General features: G+C 39.0%; 1 protein-coding gene across 2 annotated transcripts in view; it reads left to right on the top strand.

Annotated features, from left to right (window-relative positions):
- NSF (N-ethylmaleimide sensitive factor, vesicle fusing ATPase) overlaps window positions 1–20,621 on the top strand; it is a 150,543-nt gene that overhangs the window by 106,727 nt on the left and 23,195 nt on the right. For both annotated transcript variants that reach the window (XM_061392196.1, XM_061392195.1), the window contains exons 14-17: window positions 3,241–3,397; window positions 6,622–6,755; window positions 17,525–17,591; window positions 19,565–19,644. In XM_061392196.1, coding sequence (XP_061248180.1) covers window positions 3,241–3,397; window positions 6,622–6,755; window positions 17,525–17,591; window positions 19,565–19,644 — 438 coding nt within the window. The remainder of the gene's footprint in view (window positions 1–3,240; window positions 3,398–6,621; window positions 6,756–17,524; window positions 17,592–19,564; window positions 19,645–20,621) is intronic.

Here is a 20,621-nt window from a genome sequence, read left to right as displayed (position 1 = left end):
CTAGACTGACCTTTGTTGGCAAAGTAATGTCTCTGCTTTTTAATGTGCTGTCTAGATTGGTCATAACTTTCCTTCCAAGGAGCAAGCATCTTTTAATTTCATGGCTGCAGTCACCATCTGCAGTGATTTTGGAGACCCCCAAAATAAAATCTGTCACTGTTTCCACTGTTTCCCCATCTGTTTGCCATGAAGTGATAGAACCAGATGCCATGATCTTAGTTTTCTGAATGTTGAGCTTTAAGCCAACTTTTTCACTTTCCTCTTTCACTTTCATCAAGAGGCTCTGTAGTTCTTCTTTGCTTTCTGCCATTGAGGTTATTGATATTTCTCCTGGCAATCTTGATTCCAGCTTGTGCTTCATCCAGCCCAGCGTTTCTCATGATGTACTCTGCATAGAAGTTAAATAAGCAGGGTAACAATATACAGCCTTGACGTACTCCTTTTCCTATTTGGAACTAGGCTGTTGTTCCATGTCCAGTTCTAACTGTTGCTTCCTGACCTGCATACAGACTTCCTGCAAGAGGCAGGTCAGGTGGTCTGGTATTCCTAACTCTTGAAGAATTTTCCAGTTTGTTGTGATCCACACAGTCAAAGGCTTTGGCATAGTCAATAAAGCAGAAATAGATGTTTTTCTGGAACTTTCTTGCTTTTTCAATGTTCCAGTGGATGTTGGCAATTTGATCTCTGGTTCCTCTGCCTTTTCTAAAACCAGCTTGAACATCTGGAAGTTCACGGTTCATGTACTGATGAAGCCTGGCTTGGAGAATTTTGAACATTACTTTACTAGTGTGTGAGATGAGTGCAGTTGTGTGGTAGTTTGAGCATTCTTTGACATTGCCTTTCTTTGGGATTGGAATGAAAACTGACCTTCTCCAGCCCTGTGGCCACTGCTGAGTTTTCCAAATGTGCTGGCATATTGAGTGCAGCACTTTCACAGAATTGTCTTTTAGGATTTGAAATAGCTCAACTGGAATTCCATCACCTCCACTAGGTTTGTTCGTAGTGATGCTTCCTAAGGCCCACTTGACTTCACATTCCAAGATGTCTGGCTCTAGGTGTGTGATCACACCATTGGGATTATCTGGGTCATGAAGCTCTTTTTTGTACAGTTTTTCTGTGTATGCCACCTGTTCTTAATATCTTCTGCTTCTGTTAGGTCCATACCATTTCTGTCCTTTATCGTGCCCATCTTTGCATGAAGTGTTCCCACACTATCTCTAATTTTCTTGAGGAGATCTCTAGTCTTTCCCATTCTATTGTTTTCCTCTATTTCTTTGCACTGATCACTGAGGAAGGCTTTCGTATCTCTTCTTGCTATTCTTTGGAACTCTTCATTCAAATGGGTATATCTTTCCTTTTCTCCTTTGCCTTTCGCTTCCCTTCTTTTCACAGCTGTTTGTAAGGCCTCCTCAGACAACCATTTTGCCTTTTGGATTTCTTTTTCTTGGGGATAGTCTTGATCCCTGCCTCCTGTACAATGTCATGAACCTCCATCCGTAGTTCTTCAGGTACTCTGTCAGATCTAATCCCTTGAATCTATTTGTCACTTCACTGTATAATCGTAAGGGATTTGATTTAGGTCATACCTGAATGGTCTAGTGGTTTTCCCCACTTTCTTCAATTTAAGTCTGAATTTGGCAATAAGGAGTTCATGGTCTGAGCCACAGTCAGCTCCTGGTCTTGTTTTTGCTGACTGTATCGAGCTTCTCCATCTTTGGCTGCAAAGAATATAATCAGTCTTATTTCGGTATTGACCATCTGGTGATGTCCATGTGTAGAGTCTTGTGTTGTTGGAAAAGGGTGTTTTCTGTGACCAGTGCGTTCTCTTGGCAAAACTCTATTAGTTTTTGCCCTGCTTCGTTCTGTACTCCAAGGCCAAATTTGCCTGTTACTCCATGTATTTCTTGACTTCCTACTTTTGCATTCCAGTCCCCTATATTGAAAAGGACATCTTTTTTGGGTGTTAGTTCTAGAAGATCTTGTAGGTCTTCATAGGACTGTTCAGCTTCAGCTTCTTCAGCATTACTGGTCGGGGCATAGATTTGGATTACTGTGATCCTGAATGGTTTGCCATTGTGTCGTTTTTGAGATTGCATCCAAGTACTGCATTTTGGACTCTTTTGTGAACTGTAATGGCTACTCCATTTCTTCTGAGGGATTCTTGACCATTATATCTTGTAGATATAATGGTCGTCTGAGTTAAATTCACCCATTCCAGTCCATTTTAGTTCGCTGATTCCTAAAATGTTGACATTCACTCTTGCCATCTCCTGTTTGACCACTTCCAATTTGCCTTGATTCATGGACCTAACATTCCAGGTTCCTCTGCAATATTGCTCTTTATAGCATCATACTTTGCTTCCATCACCAGTCATATCCACAACTGGGTGTTGTTTTTGCTTTGGCTCCGTCTCTTCAGTCTTTCTGGAGTTATGTCTCCACTGGTCTCCAGTAGCATATTGGGCACCTACCAACCTGAGGAGTTCATCTTTCAGTGTCCTATCTTTTTGCCTTTTCATACTGTTCGTGGGATTCTCAAGGAAAGAACACTGAAATGGTTTGCCATTCCCATCTCCAGTGGACCACATTCTGTCAGAACTCTCCACCATGACCCATCTGTCTTGGGTGGCCCTACGTGGCATGGCTCATAGTTTCATCGAGTTAGACAAGAATCAGCTATATATTTACTTAAATCCCCTCCCTCTTGGACCTCCCTCACACCCACCCCTCCATCCCACCCATCTAGGTCATCACAGAGCCCCAGTACAATTTCATATTTCCATTTTAATCCCTGACACCTACAGTCAGTGTTAGGGTAGTATCTCTGTGTGCTGAGTCAACCATTTTCATTTTCTAAATCCATATTCTGCCTTTTTCCCTTTGTTCTTAACAGAAACAGCCCATGTCCTCCTTACAAAAACAAGCACGTTGGAACATACCCTATCTCAGAGATTGAGAGGGCTTGGGCTGTCATAGAATATGAGCCTAGAATCTATTTCTTATTCCAAATCTATTTCTTATTCTAAAATTTATTTCTGTTTCCCCCTAATTGGGTAAAAAGTTGAGTGAGAAATTATAAAACAGTTTTGTTTTTGTTTTGCTTTTCAGGGTTTTTATATTAATATGGGATATTGTTACAGCACTAACATGTAGGAATTATTACTCATCCTTTATGCCTTTAAATATTTAAGTCTTAATACTAATGCTGAAAATGCATTAAACTGTCCTTTTCCTTCATAGGCATTTGGCACAAACCAAGAGGATTATGCAAGTTACATTATGAATGGTATCATCAAATGGGGTGATCCAGTTACTCGAGTTCTAGAAGATGGGGAACTTCTGGTTCAACAGACTAAAAACAGTGACCGCACACCACTGGTCAGCGTCCTCTTGGAGGGTGAGAAAAAGTGATGAGATGGCATCAAAAGTTTTCTGTTTTTTTTTTTTTTAAAAGCACTTACACAAAACCGTTTAGCACATTCCAGAAAACTGAATTTTCAGTTCTAAACTTGTTCATGATCTGAAAATCGCAGTCCATTCTGTGTTCCAATATTGTGCACAAATTTAAATTTTCTTGGAGTAGAATGTTACTGATGATTGATAGCAACTCATTTTCTTATAGGACTGTATCTAAATTTCTGTGTTACTTAATAGACTCTTATGATACACATAGTACTCAAAAGAGTTAAATAAATATTCACTGAGTACTTACTATGTTTTAGGCGTTGAATTGGTTGTGGGAGACACAAAGACATTCACAGGGATCAGTTTGGTCGTGAAAAAGGCCTAACTACTGTGTTTGTGTGTAAGGGTATCTGAATGCAAGTCATCTTGCCCAGAAGTGGTCAAAGAAACTGTTCAGTGTAGACTTTGAAGGATCAGTGAGGATTTTACCAGGTAGACAAAAAAAGGAAGGACATTCTATTCTCCAGCTATTTTTTATGATTATTAGTAGAACAACAGAAAAGTTCAGCGAGTCCACATGACAGTGGATCTAGCTCTTTCCAAAGGTCTGAGGGTGAGGGCTCCCTGAGAAACACATTAAGCCAAGACCTGAAGGGTGAGGAGAAACTGGTTGGGCAGAGTAACTGGAGACAGTGTTCTAAGCAGAGGGACCAGTATGTGAAAAAGCCCAGGGTTGGAAGGAGACTGAAACAGAAAGGGAGACGCTAAAATGTGAGACTGAAGAAGTAGACAGGAGCCAGTTCGTGCAAAGCCTAGTAGACCACGTTAATGATTTAGACTCTTATCCGAGGGGCAATGGGGAGGCATTTGTAGGGTTTTTAGCACTGAAGTGACATGATCAGATTTGTATTTTCAAAACATCATGACCACTTTGTGATAGAGATTGGATTGGAGTGGTAAAAATATTAATATATGGGAAAGACCAGTGGTAAGAAGCAGTTGCAATTGTCTTAATGAGAGCTGATTATGGTTTGAAGCTACATAGTAGTAGAGGAAATGGAGTCATGTAGACTATTTTGAGGAATATTTAGGAGGTAGAATAAAAGAGACTTTATAATAATTATTAAGTATTAAGCATAATGAAGCTAACATTCTTTGAACTCTTAACTGTTTGCCAGTCACTCTACTAGCACTTTACACATACCTTCTCATTTAAACCCCACTTCAGTCCTTCAAGGGTAGATGCTGCTGGGTCTGTATTTTGCAGATGAGGAAGCTGAAGCTTAGAAATAGTAGCTATATTGAATATGGAGAGAGGTATCAAACATGATCCCCAGGTTTCTGTTATTCAGGGCTGGTGAATGATGTTGTTTACTAAGAGTGGGAGCTCTAGTAGAGAAGTTCATTTCAGAAACAAAGATCACAAGTTCATTTCTAGACACATAAGTTCAAGGTTCCTATAGGATGATTGAGCTTCTCTGATGGCTTAGCAGTAAAGAATCCATCTGCAGTGCAGAAGATGTGGATTCAATCCCTTTGTTGGGAAGATCCCCTGGAGAAGGAAATGACAACCCACTCCAGTATTTTTGCCTGGGAAATCCCATAGACAGAGGAGCCTGGCAGGCTACAGCCCATGGGGTCCTAAAAGAGTCAGACACGACTTAGCGACTAAACAACAAATATCTTCCTTAAACACCCTGAGTCACTGAATCAGTTCTATTCTATGGGATAATTGAATGGAAAATGTTGAGTAGCCCATTGGATATGTAGGTCTATGCTCAGAAGACAAGTCTAGCTAGCAGTATACATTCATGAGTTGTCAGTGTGTAGACTATTGTTCAATCCATGGGAGTGGATGAGTCACTTAGAGAAAGGGAAGGTTGAGAAGGAAGAGGGGTCTAGGACTGATCTCTGAGGTGTGTCAATGTTGAAGGACTAAGTAAAGCAGGAAGAGTTGACAAAGGAGATTGAACAAGAATAACCAGAGTTAAGAGAAGGAAAAGAGAACGTGCTGTCACAGAAGCCAAGAAAGGTATTTAAAGAAAGAAGAGAGCTGTCAATTGTATCAAATACTCTTAAGAGGCCAACAGATTACAATATTGGATTTGGTGAGATCGAGGTCGTTGGTGGCCCTGATGGGAGCCTGTGCCATGTAATAGGAATGGAAGCCATGAGGTTGGTTTGAGGATGGTTGGACGGTGAGTGAAGGCAGCTGGAGTAGATGATTGTTTAGGGACGTTCCATTTTGAAGGGACAAGGCACAGTAGTGTTGAAAGTAGTGAAGTCAAAAAAGAGTCTTTTTTATTAAACTGTCAGTAGCCTGCTGCTGCTGCTGCTAAGTCGCATCAGTCGTGTCAGTAGCCTAGAGCATGTTTAAATGCTGTTAGAAAGGCTCCAGGGAAGAGGGAGAGGTGAAACACAGGGGGAGAGGGTACAGTTGATAATGTCAGGTTTCTGAGAAGACGGGAAAGAATAATTGATCGGTTTATGGGTGGGAGAGGGGAACATCTTTTATTACACAGAAGGGAAGGAGGAGTTGTCTAAATACAGGTGAATTTATAGATTTGGTTGCCTTCATGAGAAGACCTGAGTCTTTAGTTTTCTAGCCTGGTGGCTCAGCTATAAAGAATGTGCCTGCAATGCAGAAGACGCAGGAGACCTGGGTTCGATCCCTTTGTGGGGAAGAGTCCTTGGAGAAGGGCATGACAACCCACTCCATTATTCTTGCCTAGAGAATCCCATGGACAGAGGAGCTTGGCAGGCTTCAGTTCATAGGATCGCAGAGTCGGACATGCCTGAAGCAACTGAGCAGGGGCAATTTTCCCTACCCCTAATATCATCTCCAAAGAAGATTGTATTTTTTTTTTGTCAGACAAATGATTTGATAGAACTAATAAGTACTGATATGCATTTGAGTGCTTTCTTGTTCTCTTTTTTTTAAAGAAGCAAAACCCTTGCATTTTGTATATGTAGCCAGAACCTTGAAAGATTAAGGTTATGTGACAAGGAATATATTTCATCATACTTTTGAGAAATGCTAATCAGTCTGTTTAGTTGCTAATAAGAGAAAACATGTCTGCCGTGAAATTGTGTCGGGAAATGTTAATGAGCAGCTGGTTGAGGCCTCAGTACTTTGTGGATAAAAGTTTAAACTTGTTTGGTTCTCCTTTGCTTAGGTTGGCTTTTTTCCCCTGACTTGCTCCTGTCGTTATGCAGGCCCTCCTCACAGTGGGAAGACAGCTTTAGCTGCTAGGATTGCAGAGGAATCCAACTTCCCCTTCATCAAGATCTGTTCTCCTGATAAGATGATTGGCTTTTCTGAGACAGCCAAGTGTCAGGCCATGAAGAAGGTATCAAGATTTTTACTTTCATTTTGACTTCCTACCTTTTAGATGTATGTGTATGTGTGTGTATACATACACATGTACATATATATTTATCTTTGCACATGTATATATGTAGACACACACACACACATGTGTATATATATATAAGCCATAACAGTTATGTTCTTCTCAAGTGAAATTATCAGCAGAATTTGGGGGGAGGGAAACAGTGACTGTTTTAGATATAGTATTTAACTTTGTAATGTATTTTTATTAAAGTACCTTTATCTTCCAGATTATGCTTTACTTAGTATGTATTAGGATTATTTTTCATTTTTTAAGTTTGTATCAACTGAAAGGCCTGAATTAAGTGTGTTTGAGTAGAGTGAAGCAAATTCATTTAGGATTTTTTAAGTTCTCTTGTCAATCTGCAAAATCAGACTGGGGTCAGTTAAGTTGACTGTATTGTTTGGGAAAGAACAAAGTTATATCATTGGAAAGATATTCTCAAAACCCCTACAGAAAGATGGTGATGTCTCAGATAATAATCAGCGTCCGCTCGGCAGACCTGGGGCAGGTGGTCCTCGTCTCTGCGTTTCTCCAAGTACCATTTGTCACCTTCCTAGCATGGCTGCTTTGAACCACCGGTGAAAGTTACAACAGCATAGACTAGGATCCTAGTGCTGAAAGGCCTCTTAGATCGTCTGGTTCATCGCTCTCACATTCAAGCAAGTACCGTGTAAGGTATTTGGATAGTAGGTGGTTGCTCATTAAAAACAAAAACAATAAAAATCAGTGCTGAACACTCTTAATGCTGTTTCACCTCACTTGATTTTCACTGATATTCTGATTTTGCATACTCCCAGACTGAAGAAAGGTTAGTTTTTATATATCTAGTTGAAGTATATCTTTTACTTAAACTTTTTTTTCAAGCTTGATTTTTTTATAGATAAAAAATGACTGTAAGTTAAAAGTTAAAGAGATGTGAGAAAGCCAGGGGCCTTCCCTGGTAGCTCAGCTGGTAAAGAATCTGCCTGCCAGACTACGGGAAAAGAATCTTGAGAATGGGACTGCTACCCAGTAAAGGCAGCTCAGATGTGCTTTTACCTTGTTCCTAGGCCCTCACTTTATAAAGATGTAGGATAGAATTACCTAAGTGTTTCTTTAGGGAGGAGATTGAAGAGGAAAATACATTTTTTCAAAAGCAGACTCCCCAGAAATGTAAGTTTGAAGAGTCTCATGTTTGTGCAGGCAGCAGAAAATCATTTGTGTCGACTCCTTGAAATGGATGGAGGAGGCAGAGCTTGGAGCAGGATTCCAGCCCTGCACACTGAATCCTCGAGATAAACATTCTGCACAAGGTCGTTAAAACTGAGTGTGAAAGTGAGGGAAATGTTGTTGCCTGACACAAAAAGAACTTAAATATCATAAGACACAGGACTGGTGTCTGAGATGAAACCGGTAGTATCTATCGTTCCTGCGAAGACCTGGACAGAATCTCTAGGACCAGTAACCTCCCTTATGTAGATGGGGTTGCTGTTCTTTTTGTTTTTTTGTATTTTTATAATGTTTCCCTCTAAAGGGAACCCTTAAACCATTTCTTTTGGTGAAAATTTAAACAGCTCTTGGACTCGTAGCCACTGAACCTCCCATTTAATTGAAAAGCTAATTCTGTTTGTATTTTCCTAACTCCATCTATCTCTTATACTTGTTTAAAAGTAGTCTTCTGTGCAGATGGTAATTTACTCCATTGCTTTTCACCAGCTGCCAGGTTCTACCTCAGATGTACTCTGAGATGTGGGTGGATGGTCCTAGTCTTTTCTATAAAGTTTTTTTAAAAGTATTTTAGGCTCCTGCACATCAAAGCAGCTTTGTAAGTGTGAGATATTATCATTTTTATTATTTCAATCTCTTGCAAATTGACTTGAGGGGGGAAGGTAATATGTGCTGATTTTAGAGGCTTAAATGGTTAAATTAATGACTTAATAACTTATGATTTAATCTTTAAATTGTTGTAGCCTTTCAAGGTAAGGTTTCAGATGAGTGGAAGGCTAAGGAGTATAAAAATGTGTCTATACCAGCTTACTTAAAATCATTTGGATTCATGATTCACTGTCTGGATCAGCTGTATACTCTTAAAGTTGCAAAAAATATTTCTGCTTCAGCAGTATAGTAAATTCATATTTAGACTTTTTGGGTTTTCCTTGGAGAAAAATATTATTCTCTGTGACTAAAGAACAGAATGGAGAAAAGAATGAAGCAGAGGTGTCTTAGAAATTTATTAGAAATACTGCAGAATCTTTCCCTGCAAATAGTTTTCACATTGTTGCCTAATGATAGCTTGACAAAAGCCTGAGGGCTCAGACCCATCTGAAGGTGCTCAGTCTTCCAGTTTGCTTTTGAAAATGAAATATAAATGCCATTCTTTAGACGTTCTAGTCTGCCTCCCACCATTGTTCTCTTCCCTTCATTTTTTTTTTTTTTTTTTTTTTTACTGTGAAAATGGAAAGCCGGTGTCTTTTTTTCCCCCAAAGCACAAATAATTTATAATTTTTTATCATTCTGGAGAAAGTTCTTTCCTTTTAGGTATATCCTTCCCACACCCAAAATGTAGCTTTTCCCAATTTCAAAAATAATTTAGAAAATGCAGAAAAGAACACAGAAGAAAATAAAGTCCATATTTGTTCTTCCATCATCTTCTCAGACACACATACACACAATGTATTATGTATTGGTGATCACATTGGACATACTGTTTTTTTCCCACTTACTATAAAATTTTTTCATTCTCATTAAAATTTATCCGAATATTATGTTGAATTAATATCTGTGTAATGTCCATTTAAACATTCCTTTTTTGTTGAACACTTAGGTTGTTTCCAAGTTTTCTCACAATTATAAACAGTATTCTGTAGAACGCTCATTCGTGGCTGTTTAGTCACTAAGTCGTGTCCGACTCCTTTGCAGCCCCACGTTCTGTAGCCAACCAGGCTCCTCTGTCCATGGGATTTTCCAGGCAAGAGTACTGGAGTGAGTCGCCATTTCCTTCTCCAGAACTTCAGTGACTGCCCCCATTTGCTTATTACGTTTTTATGAGAGTAGCATCAAAATTTACTGGCTGAGAACTTGGACTTCAGTTTCTAATAGACCTGAATTTGAATCCCAGGTCCGCTGCGCTTACCAGCTCTAATAGTCACTTAACCTGTAAACCTCTGTTTTCTCATCTACAAAATGAGGATAATATCAATAGGTGCCTCATAGGATTGTTAGGAGAATTAAATGAGATGGTGATTTTTGTGCTGTATCATACAGTGCCTTGGGATATAATATGTGCTCAATAAGTGGTTATTCTTACTTATCATTATTATTGTACATACATTTCTGGTTATTTCCTTAGGATGAATTCTTAGAGCTGAGATTGCTAAGGTAAAAATATTAATGGGTGTAAATTTATGATAAATATTGCTATTAAAACATGTAAAAATATTAATGTTTATAAAACCTTCTTAAGAAAGTTGTGCCAATTTATACTCGTAGCCCCATCGTATAAGAATATCAATTTCCTTGGACTCTTGCCCATAATATCTTTATATATCATTTTACTGCTTGGTTTTGTTACATAAACCAAGAGTTTTTGTTAGTGGAGAGAGCTATTAGGCTTGCTATAATGAGTATCTAAGATTAAGATACTTAACTTTCAGACCTTAAATTGCAATTAAGCTATTGCTTCTTATTCACATACAGATTCTGGTGCTAAAACATATGAAAGTAGTTTATACTCGATTCAATTCTGCTTCTTAATTTGCTTAATAAATCCTTTCTCTGTGTAGGTAAACTCCTGAATACTAGCAAACTCTGTATGAGGTATTGTTCTCACATTCTGTTGGGGAGGAGACCCTATATGTTCCCTTAAGATAGTTGAAGTATTTACAGATCTTTCTCTTCTCCCATATTTTGTTTTTGTTTCCCCAACATTATTCTGTTTAAAAAATTTAATTTCTTTATCCATTTTTGCATCTATACTTTAAAAAAAAACCTATTTTCTAGTTCTGTTAATGGCATTAAATGAAAAAAATAACAATGCAGTAGATTTTGATGCCTTCTGAGTATACAGTCAGTATAGAGATGAAGTAGGACAGTCGGATGTGATTACATTGTTTGAACAAAATCGAGTAAAAGATTTGTGATTTCTAAAACTATACCCGTTAGTAAGGTCATATAGTCTCATTTTTAAAAGGACTGAAAATTAATGGAAGACATTTTCCTTTCCACTAGCTTTGCAAGAAAGAAATAATCTTCTTTGAATATCCTCCTGTAAATCCCACTGCAAATTGTAGTCTGCACAGAACAGAATCATGGTGCCTAATCCTCCTCTTTTCATGGTTTAGTCCATACAAAGAGCGGAACTGGAAATTGGATCTTTTGACAGCAGTTACTAAGCAACAGAATTTGGATGTTTTTGGTTAACATCCTAATATATCATGTAGCTGATTTGTTGAAGAGTGTGCTTGCAGTAACTGACAAGTGGACACCCTGTAAGTGACCACAGGTCCCTGTACTGCTGGGGGTCGGGGTGGCGGCAACACTTGTTCTTTTTGTTTAATATACTTTGTCTTCTGAAGATTGTATCTGTCTGGCACGCAACAGAGGATTGTGCAGCTCTTCAGTAGAACTTAACTTTCAGACCTTGTGACTTCTTATGTTATTAAAGATATCCCACTCAGTCTGTCTCTCATATTTTGTGAAACTGTAAGAATTTTTCCTGAAAAGCAGGGAGAACAAATAAGGGAATTTGAGGTCATTTCCAGGAAGCTTGAGCGCTTTGCCAGAAGTTTAGGTCCACTTCCTGAGTCATTTTCATTAGAAGACAGCTAATGTTTGCTTGGTCTACTCCCAAGTTATTTTTAGAAACGAGAGATTATTACTGATAGCACCGATTTGAATTTGCTCACTTACATTTTTATGTGCTACCAAATATGATTAGAGTATGCTTTCAACTAATTGCTGACAGATTTACTACATTGGGGATTTTCTAAGTCATCAAATTCCTACTGTCAACAGATTCCTACTAACTCAATACTTCATGCCAACCACTTCTGAATTGAGTGAACTCTTTCAGCCCCGAAAGAACCAGAGAATTTGGCTTCACTTACCTCAGAGCCTTAAAGAGGTTCTAGAAAATGGAGGTCAGACTCTATTTGGAGTACGCTTTGCTGGGGTTTGTGATTCTAAAAGACTGGGATTAACGTGGAGCTAATGCTGGCATGTTCCCATTTGCATTCATATAGACTCCAGAGGCTGCAGCTGCTGCCCCTCCCCTATACACAGGTGGTTCCCAGCTCATGTGAAGATTCCAGGAGTGGGCTCAGTGCCTTGAGAGCTCTTGGCACCCTCAAGGTCCATGACCAGACCTGCTCCCAAGCCCTCGGCAACAGGAGCTCCATACCTCCTTTCCCAGTGCATCCAGCATGCTCCTGCCACTGGCCCAGGCTCCCCACGTTTTAGGTTGTCTCTCATGACCCACAGCCTGCCTTTGCACACAAGAGAGGAGGCACCAAAGAGGTTCATGACGACAGTCCCCTTATGTCCACAGCTAGGTAGACTGTGGGATTTTGTGATTTCATCCTCTAGAGTAGACCTCTCGTTTTTGCCTTGTTGACTGTTGTCACTCTTCGCCACACTTTTTTTCTTTCTTCCATTCTCCCCATTCTTTTCTTCAGCCTTCTCTTTCAGACTTCTCACCTGACTCTCAGAATACAAATATTCTGATAAGTTTACATGCTCTAGGAAACTCCCTGATAGAGCTGGGAAAACTATATCCTCCAGTTTGCTGTGTGCAGTCATGGTTTTTCTGTTTTTCCAGCCGCTCGCCTCTTTCAGGTATCCTACTTTGCATGATACCTTCTGTGATCCCCTCCTGATAACCTCTCCAGCAGGAAAAACTTGAGCATCGTACTTTCATCTTACTACATGAAAGGATCAGAATTTAAGTTAATTTTTTAAAGAGTCTGTAAGATACCAGCAGTAGCCCCAGCTTCAGCCCACCTGGCTAAATGTTGTTTTGGCTTTTGGTCTGGAGAAGGCAGTGTGTATTCACCGGGTGCTATTACTGATGGCAGGTTCAGCACTTTAGTTGTTGTGTCTGAGCTGGGGCAGTTTGTGCAGTTTTACTTTTTCTGCATCTCTCCTCCTTTTGGGGTTTATCTGTCTGCAGTTATGGTAGAACTTCCCCACTCAGTATGTAAATATCTCAGATTTTAGTCTGGCAGCTAATTGCATACACTTGCCAATGGAATCCTGATATCTCCTTATTTAGCATAGGGCCAGGAAGCCAAGAGTGGAAGAGGCTGAGGCGACTAGGCAGAAACATGGGTTCAGGAGAATAGTGGTGACCTTATCTTACACTTGTGACTACCTGTGGGAAAGAATGTGTGTGAGAGAAGTGAAAGATGTGTGTGTATTTAAATTAAAGCAGAGTCAACTGAAACTGGTCAAGTTACAACTGGAATTGCATAGCCTTTGTCATGGTTAGTATGTTGTTAAGAGAGTTAGCTGCGAGTACTCCTCTCCCCATGCTAGTAATTAGTACATTAAGAACTGTCTGTAAAAAAACGAAAACAAACTACATTAAAGGCTGTAGGTATTTTCTTCTAAAATGTTAGAGGTAGCCCATGCAGTCAGCTGTGAAATGATTTGAAATGCTTTGTGAATCACAGTATCTGAGATAAATTGGTGAAAATTTATCATTAGTTCAGACCCCAGCAATGTCCTAAGTAATGTTTATAAGCTCTATAAGCTTTGAGGAGGAAGAGGGGCTGATTCAGAGAAAGTGTAGAACTACTGCAGTATCCCATCCACAATGTCCTGGGCCCCTGTGACTCAAATCCACGATATTACAGTCTGTCAGACAGAATGATATGCTTGCATCAAAGCCCTTCATATCAATAGGATTCTGAGCAAATGTTTTAAAAGAGCCAAGCATTATTTTTAATGACTTCTAGAAATCACCTGAGTTTGCCACATTGGCTGCTATTAGTCCAGTCTTCAAAAAAGAGCAGAGAACTGCAGTGGAACAGCTTCTAAACTTTTCCATGTCTCTTCCATCTCTCTTCTGTTTCATCTCTCACCCGCCACTCTCCATACACACAGCACCAATGCTGACCCCTCTTCCTTTTAGTTCTTACAGACTGTGTTAGTTCCTGCAGTGCTCCTGGATTTTCTCTGTGCCTCCTTATAATTGATATGCACTGCTTAGAACACTTTCTTCCCTCTTTCCTAGTGAATTGTTCATCCTTCAGTTCTCAGCTTAAATGTCACTTCCTGAATTTAGGAGACCATCATCAACTTCATAAGCTCTTATATCAGTCACGATAGGCTAAATTATGCTGCGATAATGAATAGCCCCCAAAATCTCAGGGGCTTAACACTACAGAGTTTATTTCTTGCTCACACTACATGTCCACCATAACTCAGAGAGGAAGCTCTGTTGCAGCTTCTCAGAGACTCAAGCTGATAGGTAATAGTGGCTCCATCGCACGTGTGATTCTGTTGATAGCCAAGGCAGGAGAATGAACCAAGCCATGGCTCTTGAAGCTCCTTTCAGAAAGTGAAATACTCCACTCCCATTTCAGTACCCAACGCAAACCCCATAATCATCCCTGACTCGAGGGGTTGAGAAAGTGCAGTCTGACCACGTGCCAGAAAGAGTAGGATGTGCGTGGTGTCGCCCCGGGCCCCACAGCTCCTGTGCTGTGTGCCACCACATCCTCTGTGTCTCCGCTAACATCAGCATGCTGTGCTTCATCATAGTTACACGTGATCTTAGTTATTACTCTCTCCATTGCCTTCATTACTGCTTGACACACGATATGAATTTAAAAATATTTGTTAAATGAGTTAACAGAACAACGCTCCAAGATTCAGTCCTCAGCCCTTTATTCTACTTCTACCGTTTCTCCTTGAAGATTTCTTCCCTCTCATGGTTTCAGCCTTACGAGATGTCCATACTCTCTGACTTCAGTCATGCATCTCCAACTACTGCCCTGATATGTCTACTTGACTTTAATGCATAAATTTCAGTGTATTCCTTCAGTAAGTATTTATTGATTACTTTCTGATAAGGCGTCATATTAAGTGACATGGATACAGAGATAAATACAACAGTACTTGCCTTCAAAGAGCTAGCAGTCTGGTGTAATATAGGGAAGAATACTATGAATCCGTAATATATACACAGTACAAAATGCTATACCGAAGGAGAAGAGAGGCAAGTAACCTATGACAAGATGAAATTAGAACTTTGTGTTGTTTCAACCATTGAATCCATTGAGCAGATAAGATTACTAAATACTCTTCTGTGCTGGGTGCAGGGGGGTAACATGAATAAAGGTTTTATCCACCTCCCAATCCAATGAGGAGACAGATGGCTAAGGATGAAAGGGTAGATGACTGATGGGTACAGGGGATGGTGCAAAGGAAAGCAGCAGAGGCATTCTTGCCCACGTGTATGCAGCAGATGTTTATTAGGCACCGGTGAAGCATCAGACCCTGAACACATAATGCTAAAGAAGACATTTCCTACCTTAAAGCATATACAGTGTGTGAGGGAGAAACTTACCATGTAGATTGTCACATGAGTTGACATTTTGCTTTTGGGTTTATTTTTGTTGATGAGTTTTTTGGGGGTTATTTATTTATTTATTTTTGCATCTTTGAGAGTGACTTTTGAGCATAGAAAAGACCATGTGTAGCTAGTTAGAGGTCTAAAAAATTAACATTAAACATAATAAAATTATATAATTTAAAATCTAGTTTTTCAACACAAAAGAAAACTTAAACTTTTAAAAAATCCACTTATTTTATTCTATTTATAAGTCAAGTAAAGGGTAGCTCAAAAAGAGATTTTTACAACTTCAGTTTCTTTAAATATTTTAAACTGTATTTAGACATTTAAAATGTTTTATTTTCTCTTTGAAGTACTTCAGTTGTTTAACAAAACATTCTAAGTTTCAAAGTAAATCTATAATTACATTTATTTAATAAAATTAACAATATGGTGGCATAGTGGTAAAGAATCTGCCTACAAGTGCAGGAGAAGCTAGAGACATTGGTTCAATATCTGGGTTGGGAAGATCCCCTGAAGTAGGAAATGGCAACCTGCTCCAATATTCTTGCCTGGAAAATTCCATGGACAGAGGAGTTTGGCGGGCTACAGTCCATGGGGTTGCAAAGAGTCAGACATGACTGAGCACACACACACACACACACACACACACACACAATAATATAATTATGGTGAATCTCAGATTACTATTTGCAAGGCTTATTAAAGTTATACTTCACCTTCCAGCATTAAAGTTTATCAAAATTAGTCAACTGCGTGTTTTAAATTGAACTAGCAAGGCTAATCTATTAATCTAATGTAGTAAATTTTCTTAATTGTCACAAATGCTTTAAAGACCACGTATTCACAGATTGTCTTTAAACATAATATGAAAAAGATTAATATTGTAGGTTTAATTTACTTTGTTCCTATACCTAATTCTTAATCTTCTATAGTTAAAAGGTACCCAGTAAGGAATATCATGCTACTACCAAACAAAATCAGGAGAGTGGTGGTTACCATCTTGGTGCATTGAGGTTACTCATCAGTCAGATTGGACTGGAATGCAGGGTTTAATTCTTAGCGATGACACCAGTGGGCTACACTGAGTGCTGGAATAGGAACCGCCAACATTTACAAAAACGCTGGTCTCAAGGCTTTGAGTGCTTATATTCAACTTAAAAAAGAATTAATTATTCTGTCTGGCTTGAAATTGCTACTTCCCTGCCAGGATATAACAACCTCCTTCACTGCTTGCTTAATTTCCATTTATTTGGCTATCTTAAAATAATGCACTGTCATCTTTTGTCTAGTTCTAATGATGCCTCTATCTGATATTTTATACCTAACTTTAATTCTTTTGTAGACACTTTGGCTGTTACAGTCTGATTTGAGCTGATAGAATTCTCTGCTTTCAATGTTATTCCTGTTTGACAGGGCCACAGTTCCTACTACTAATAAAATGACATTCAGTTTTACCCTGCACATTCCTGTGGCTCCATTTAGCCCTTGAGTCACAGCACTGAAAGTCGTGCCCCCGACAGAGAGAGGAGAGACCATTGTGATAAAGTTGATGGATTTGTCAGTTGATTAATTCCAGTTTTTCCTGAGCACGCCCCAGTGTGACGCATCCAGCCCTTGGAGCTGAAAGTAGCCTTACCCTCCCCCATGGTCAGCTGTGATCCAGCTGTGATGTCCTGGGCAAGTCATTTAACTGCTTCAGGTCTCCATTTCCTCACTTTTAAATTTGTAAGAACTCTTGAATTTCTAAAGTCCTATTATCTACTAAAGTCTAATTTTGTGTAGTCAGAAATATTGCATGGGACTTCCCTGGTGGCACAGTGGTTAAGAATCCACCTGCCAGCGCAGGAGACATGGGTTCAATCCCCTAGTCTGGGAAGATCCCACATGCCACGGAGCAGTTAAGCCCCTTTGTCACACAACTAAGCCTGCATGCTGCAACTGCTGAAGCCTGTCCACCACCCATCCCCTCTCGCTGCGGCTAGAGAAAGCCCTCACAAAGCAACAAAGACCCAGCGCAGCCGTAAATAAATAAAACTTTTTAAAAAGAATGTGTTTTGGGACGGGGGGGTGGGCATTGGTCAAGAATTAGCTAAATGTTATCTTCTTGGAAATTCTTGTAATTTCCAAGTGGGCAGTGAGTTAATCCATGGTTTTGCTTTTCTTCTAGATCTTTGATGATGCATACAAGTCCCAGCTCAGTTGTGTGGTTGTGGATGACATTGAGAGACTGCTTGGTGAGTCATCACTTCTGCCATTGTACTATCCTTGCCACATTACAGCTAGTGTCTCACAAATTACAAGAGAAAATACAGGTGTTTATAATCCATAGGGCAATAGAAATAGCTTTATCTAATAAGGAAATATAACTTCTCTTATATCTGAAGTCAGCAGTGATATCAGTGGTAAATATGCCTTATGACATAACGATAAGGGTCCATGTCTCATATTTTGTATCTTCCACAAAGTTCCCTGACCATAATAAATAATTAGTAATTTTCATTGATGGATATGTTTGCTATATTCTATCTCAGAGCTGCCTGTAGCTCAGAGGTTCCATTTGCTAACTGGGTCAGGACTAAGGAAAGAAGAGCTTAGGGTTGGAATGAAATCTACAAGTTAGCAGTAACACTTGGGGCAGAAGTTGTCAGCTCTTTGTCTCAGTTTCCATTCAGATGAAGCAGAGACTGTATTCTCTTCCTTAGTTATCCCACAGAGTAAATGTAAAGACAGAAATGAGATAATGTTGTGAAAGTTAAAAACATTCCGAAAGTTACAAGTGCTCTACAGTAATTTTTAAGAATACCTATTAAACATTTCCTATGTTTAAGTGCACTCCTATAGAATACAAAGATAAATGAAACAGTCCCTATACTCAGCTCATAAGGTGTATTCCACAAATAAATGCCGAAACAGTGTTGTTACTCTTATATTTTATTTCTTCACACAAACTAGATAAATCTGGGATAAATTCATTGTAACAATGGCTCAGGATGGTGTAACAAAATTGATTGAAATTGATCCCATCTGGTAACTTAATAAATATCTGAAGATACTACCAATGCCTGGTTAACTAACACCCTTCTTCCTTAAGGGGTCTATAATGGTGTAGTAATGATTTCGTATTAACTGTTACTACATTTCCCCCATGATTTTGAGACTTATTTTATGTCCTCTATGATCTGTTATCCTGTTTCCTGAGGCAGTGTTTGTTACAAAACAAAGTAGGTATATGTAAGAGGTCTTCTCAAATAGTTTTATCTGGTGACCTGGGTTTTGGATCTGCTATTTTTTGAAACATTTCATCTCAGTTTCTGGGATTATTTCTTTAAAAGCTTTTGGGCACATACTCATAGCCCTGCATAAATTCCTTTACCTAAACACAATTGAGATGTGTGGTCATAGCAACAGTACTATGTCAGGAATGTTTGCCCTCCGAGTATATTTTCACTTGTATGAATAGTTATTATCCGTTCATGTTGGTTCATTTATTTGGTAAGCATTTGCTGAGCCCTTACCACTGGGCTAGAATCATTAGGGCTTCAGAAAAACAGTAAGATGCTGTCATTATGACATACATCAGCAAAAATTAATATAAAGTAGAACGTGCCATGTGTTCTGGGTATTCAGAAAAGGGAAGATCACTTTTGACTTCAGAGGGCTGTTGCTGGAAGGCAGCTCTAAGCACAGGGCAAGGGTGCACACGCGGTATGCAGAGAAAGCAGAGGGGGTAACATTTGTGCGGAATTGTGAAGGATGAGTAGGAGCTTAACAGAAAGCTCTTTGAGAAATTCACTGTTCTTCACCATCTGTGAGCCAATCTTCACGGCTTTGCCATCATTTCAGTTGTGTCAAAGTACCTTACTTCCATTATTACTCCTTGTTACTTCCCCTTCTCTCCATTTTCTAGTATCTTGTTTTGTTGCCGTGTGTAGTCATCTGTATTGCCAAGGTTTGCAGTAGCTTCTTGGAAATGTTTAGTCAATAGACCTGGGAATTTTTTTTTCCCCTTTAAAAAAAACTGTCTCTGAATATCAAAAGATGTCTACACAAGCACAAAATGGATATTTAGAAGCTTTTTTTGTTGTTATCGTTAGTTACACGACTTTTATTTAGGACTGTTTTCACTCTTGATGCAGAAAAATCTGTATGTTTGGAATATGTGCATATGTATATTGAATCCCTAAACACAGTAATGTTTCTCTTCCAGATTATGTCCCTATTGGCCCTCGATTTTCTAATCTGGTACTACAGGCTCTTCTTGTGTTACTGAAAAAGGCGCCTCCGCAGGTAAAAATAATATAAGGAACATTTTCACAGAGTTGTTCCAGTAAATTATATAATGGTGCACTCGCTAAATAAGCAGATTATCAAAAACTTGTAAAATTCTCTTGTTGAAGGGATTTTGCAAGGTCATCCAGTCTGGCCTTCTGTCTTAACGTAAATAATTTTCTTAATCACTTCTCTGAAGCAGAGAAGTTTTCCATTTTTTTCTGAAAATCTCAAAATTCCAGTTTCAGTTAGTATTCTGTTTTGTTCCTTTATAAGTTCACCACCACATTACACATCCCTTCCCACCCCTTCTCCCATGAGCGATATTAACACATGATATTAATGTAGAAGTAATTAAATATATGTTCCCATTTGTTCCATCTTTCATAGATTTTTCTAAGAATTTGTATTTGGGGAAATTTATGTCCTGCAGGGAGTTTTGTTTTGTTTTTAGTTTTTACAGATGAATTTGCCTTTTTCTCATGTCACGTGGCACTTTTGAAGGGTGAGTTTATAGCCAGGCTCTTGGTTCCCGTGGTTCCATTTTTACTGATGTGGCTGTTGGAGACTGGTGATTTTGATAGCTTAACACATTTAAACTGACCTATGACGGTTGGTTAAATATGTTAATTATGGAGAGGCTGCCAGAGCATGTTTGGCTATGACACAAGACATGAATTCTCTTGGTTGATTCTGCATGTTGTAATCTTGAAGAAATGCCAATCAAAGGCAGATACAAAGGGGTGAAGTACTAACTTAAAAAACTGTATGGGAATTCCATATTTGAAGTTAGAGATATAAAGTAAGTTGTATGGAAAATATTTAATGTTAAGCTGGTGAATCTGATATTTAAGTTAACAGTTAAAATTGTATGTGTGTATGTGTTAGACCTAAAGGTAGAGGACTTGTCTTGATTTTCTAGGGTTTATTTTTTTTCTTAGATTAGTGAAAAGGAATATAACCTACAACAATCTTGAAAACTTACTGCATATTTG

Source organism: Bos javanicus, chromosome 19 (assembly GCF_032452875.1).
Source record: "Bos javanicus breed banteng chromosome 19, ARS-OSU_banteng_1.0, whole genome shotgun sequence".
In the NCBI taxonomy this organism is placed as follows: domain Eukaryota; kingdom Metazoa; phylum Chordata; class Mammalia; order Artiodactyla; family Bovidae; genus Bos; species Bos javanicus.
The sequence above is the reverse complement of the archived record's forward strand: the minus strand, read 5'-3'. Positions and strand labels throughout refer to the sequence as shown.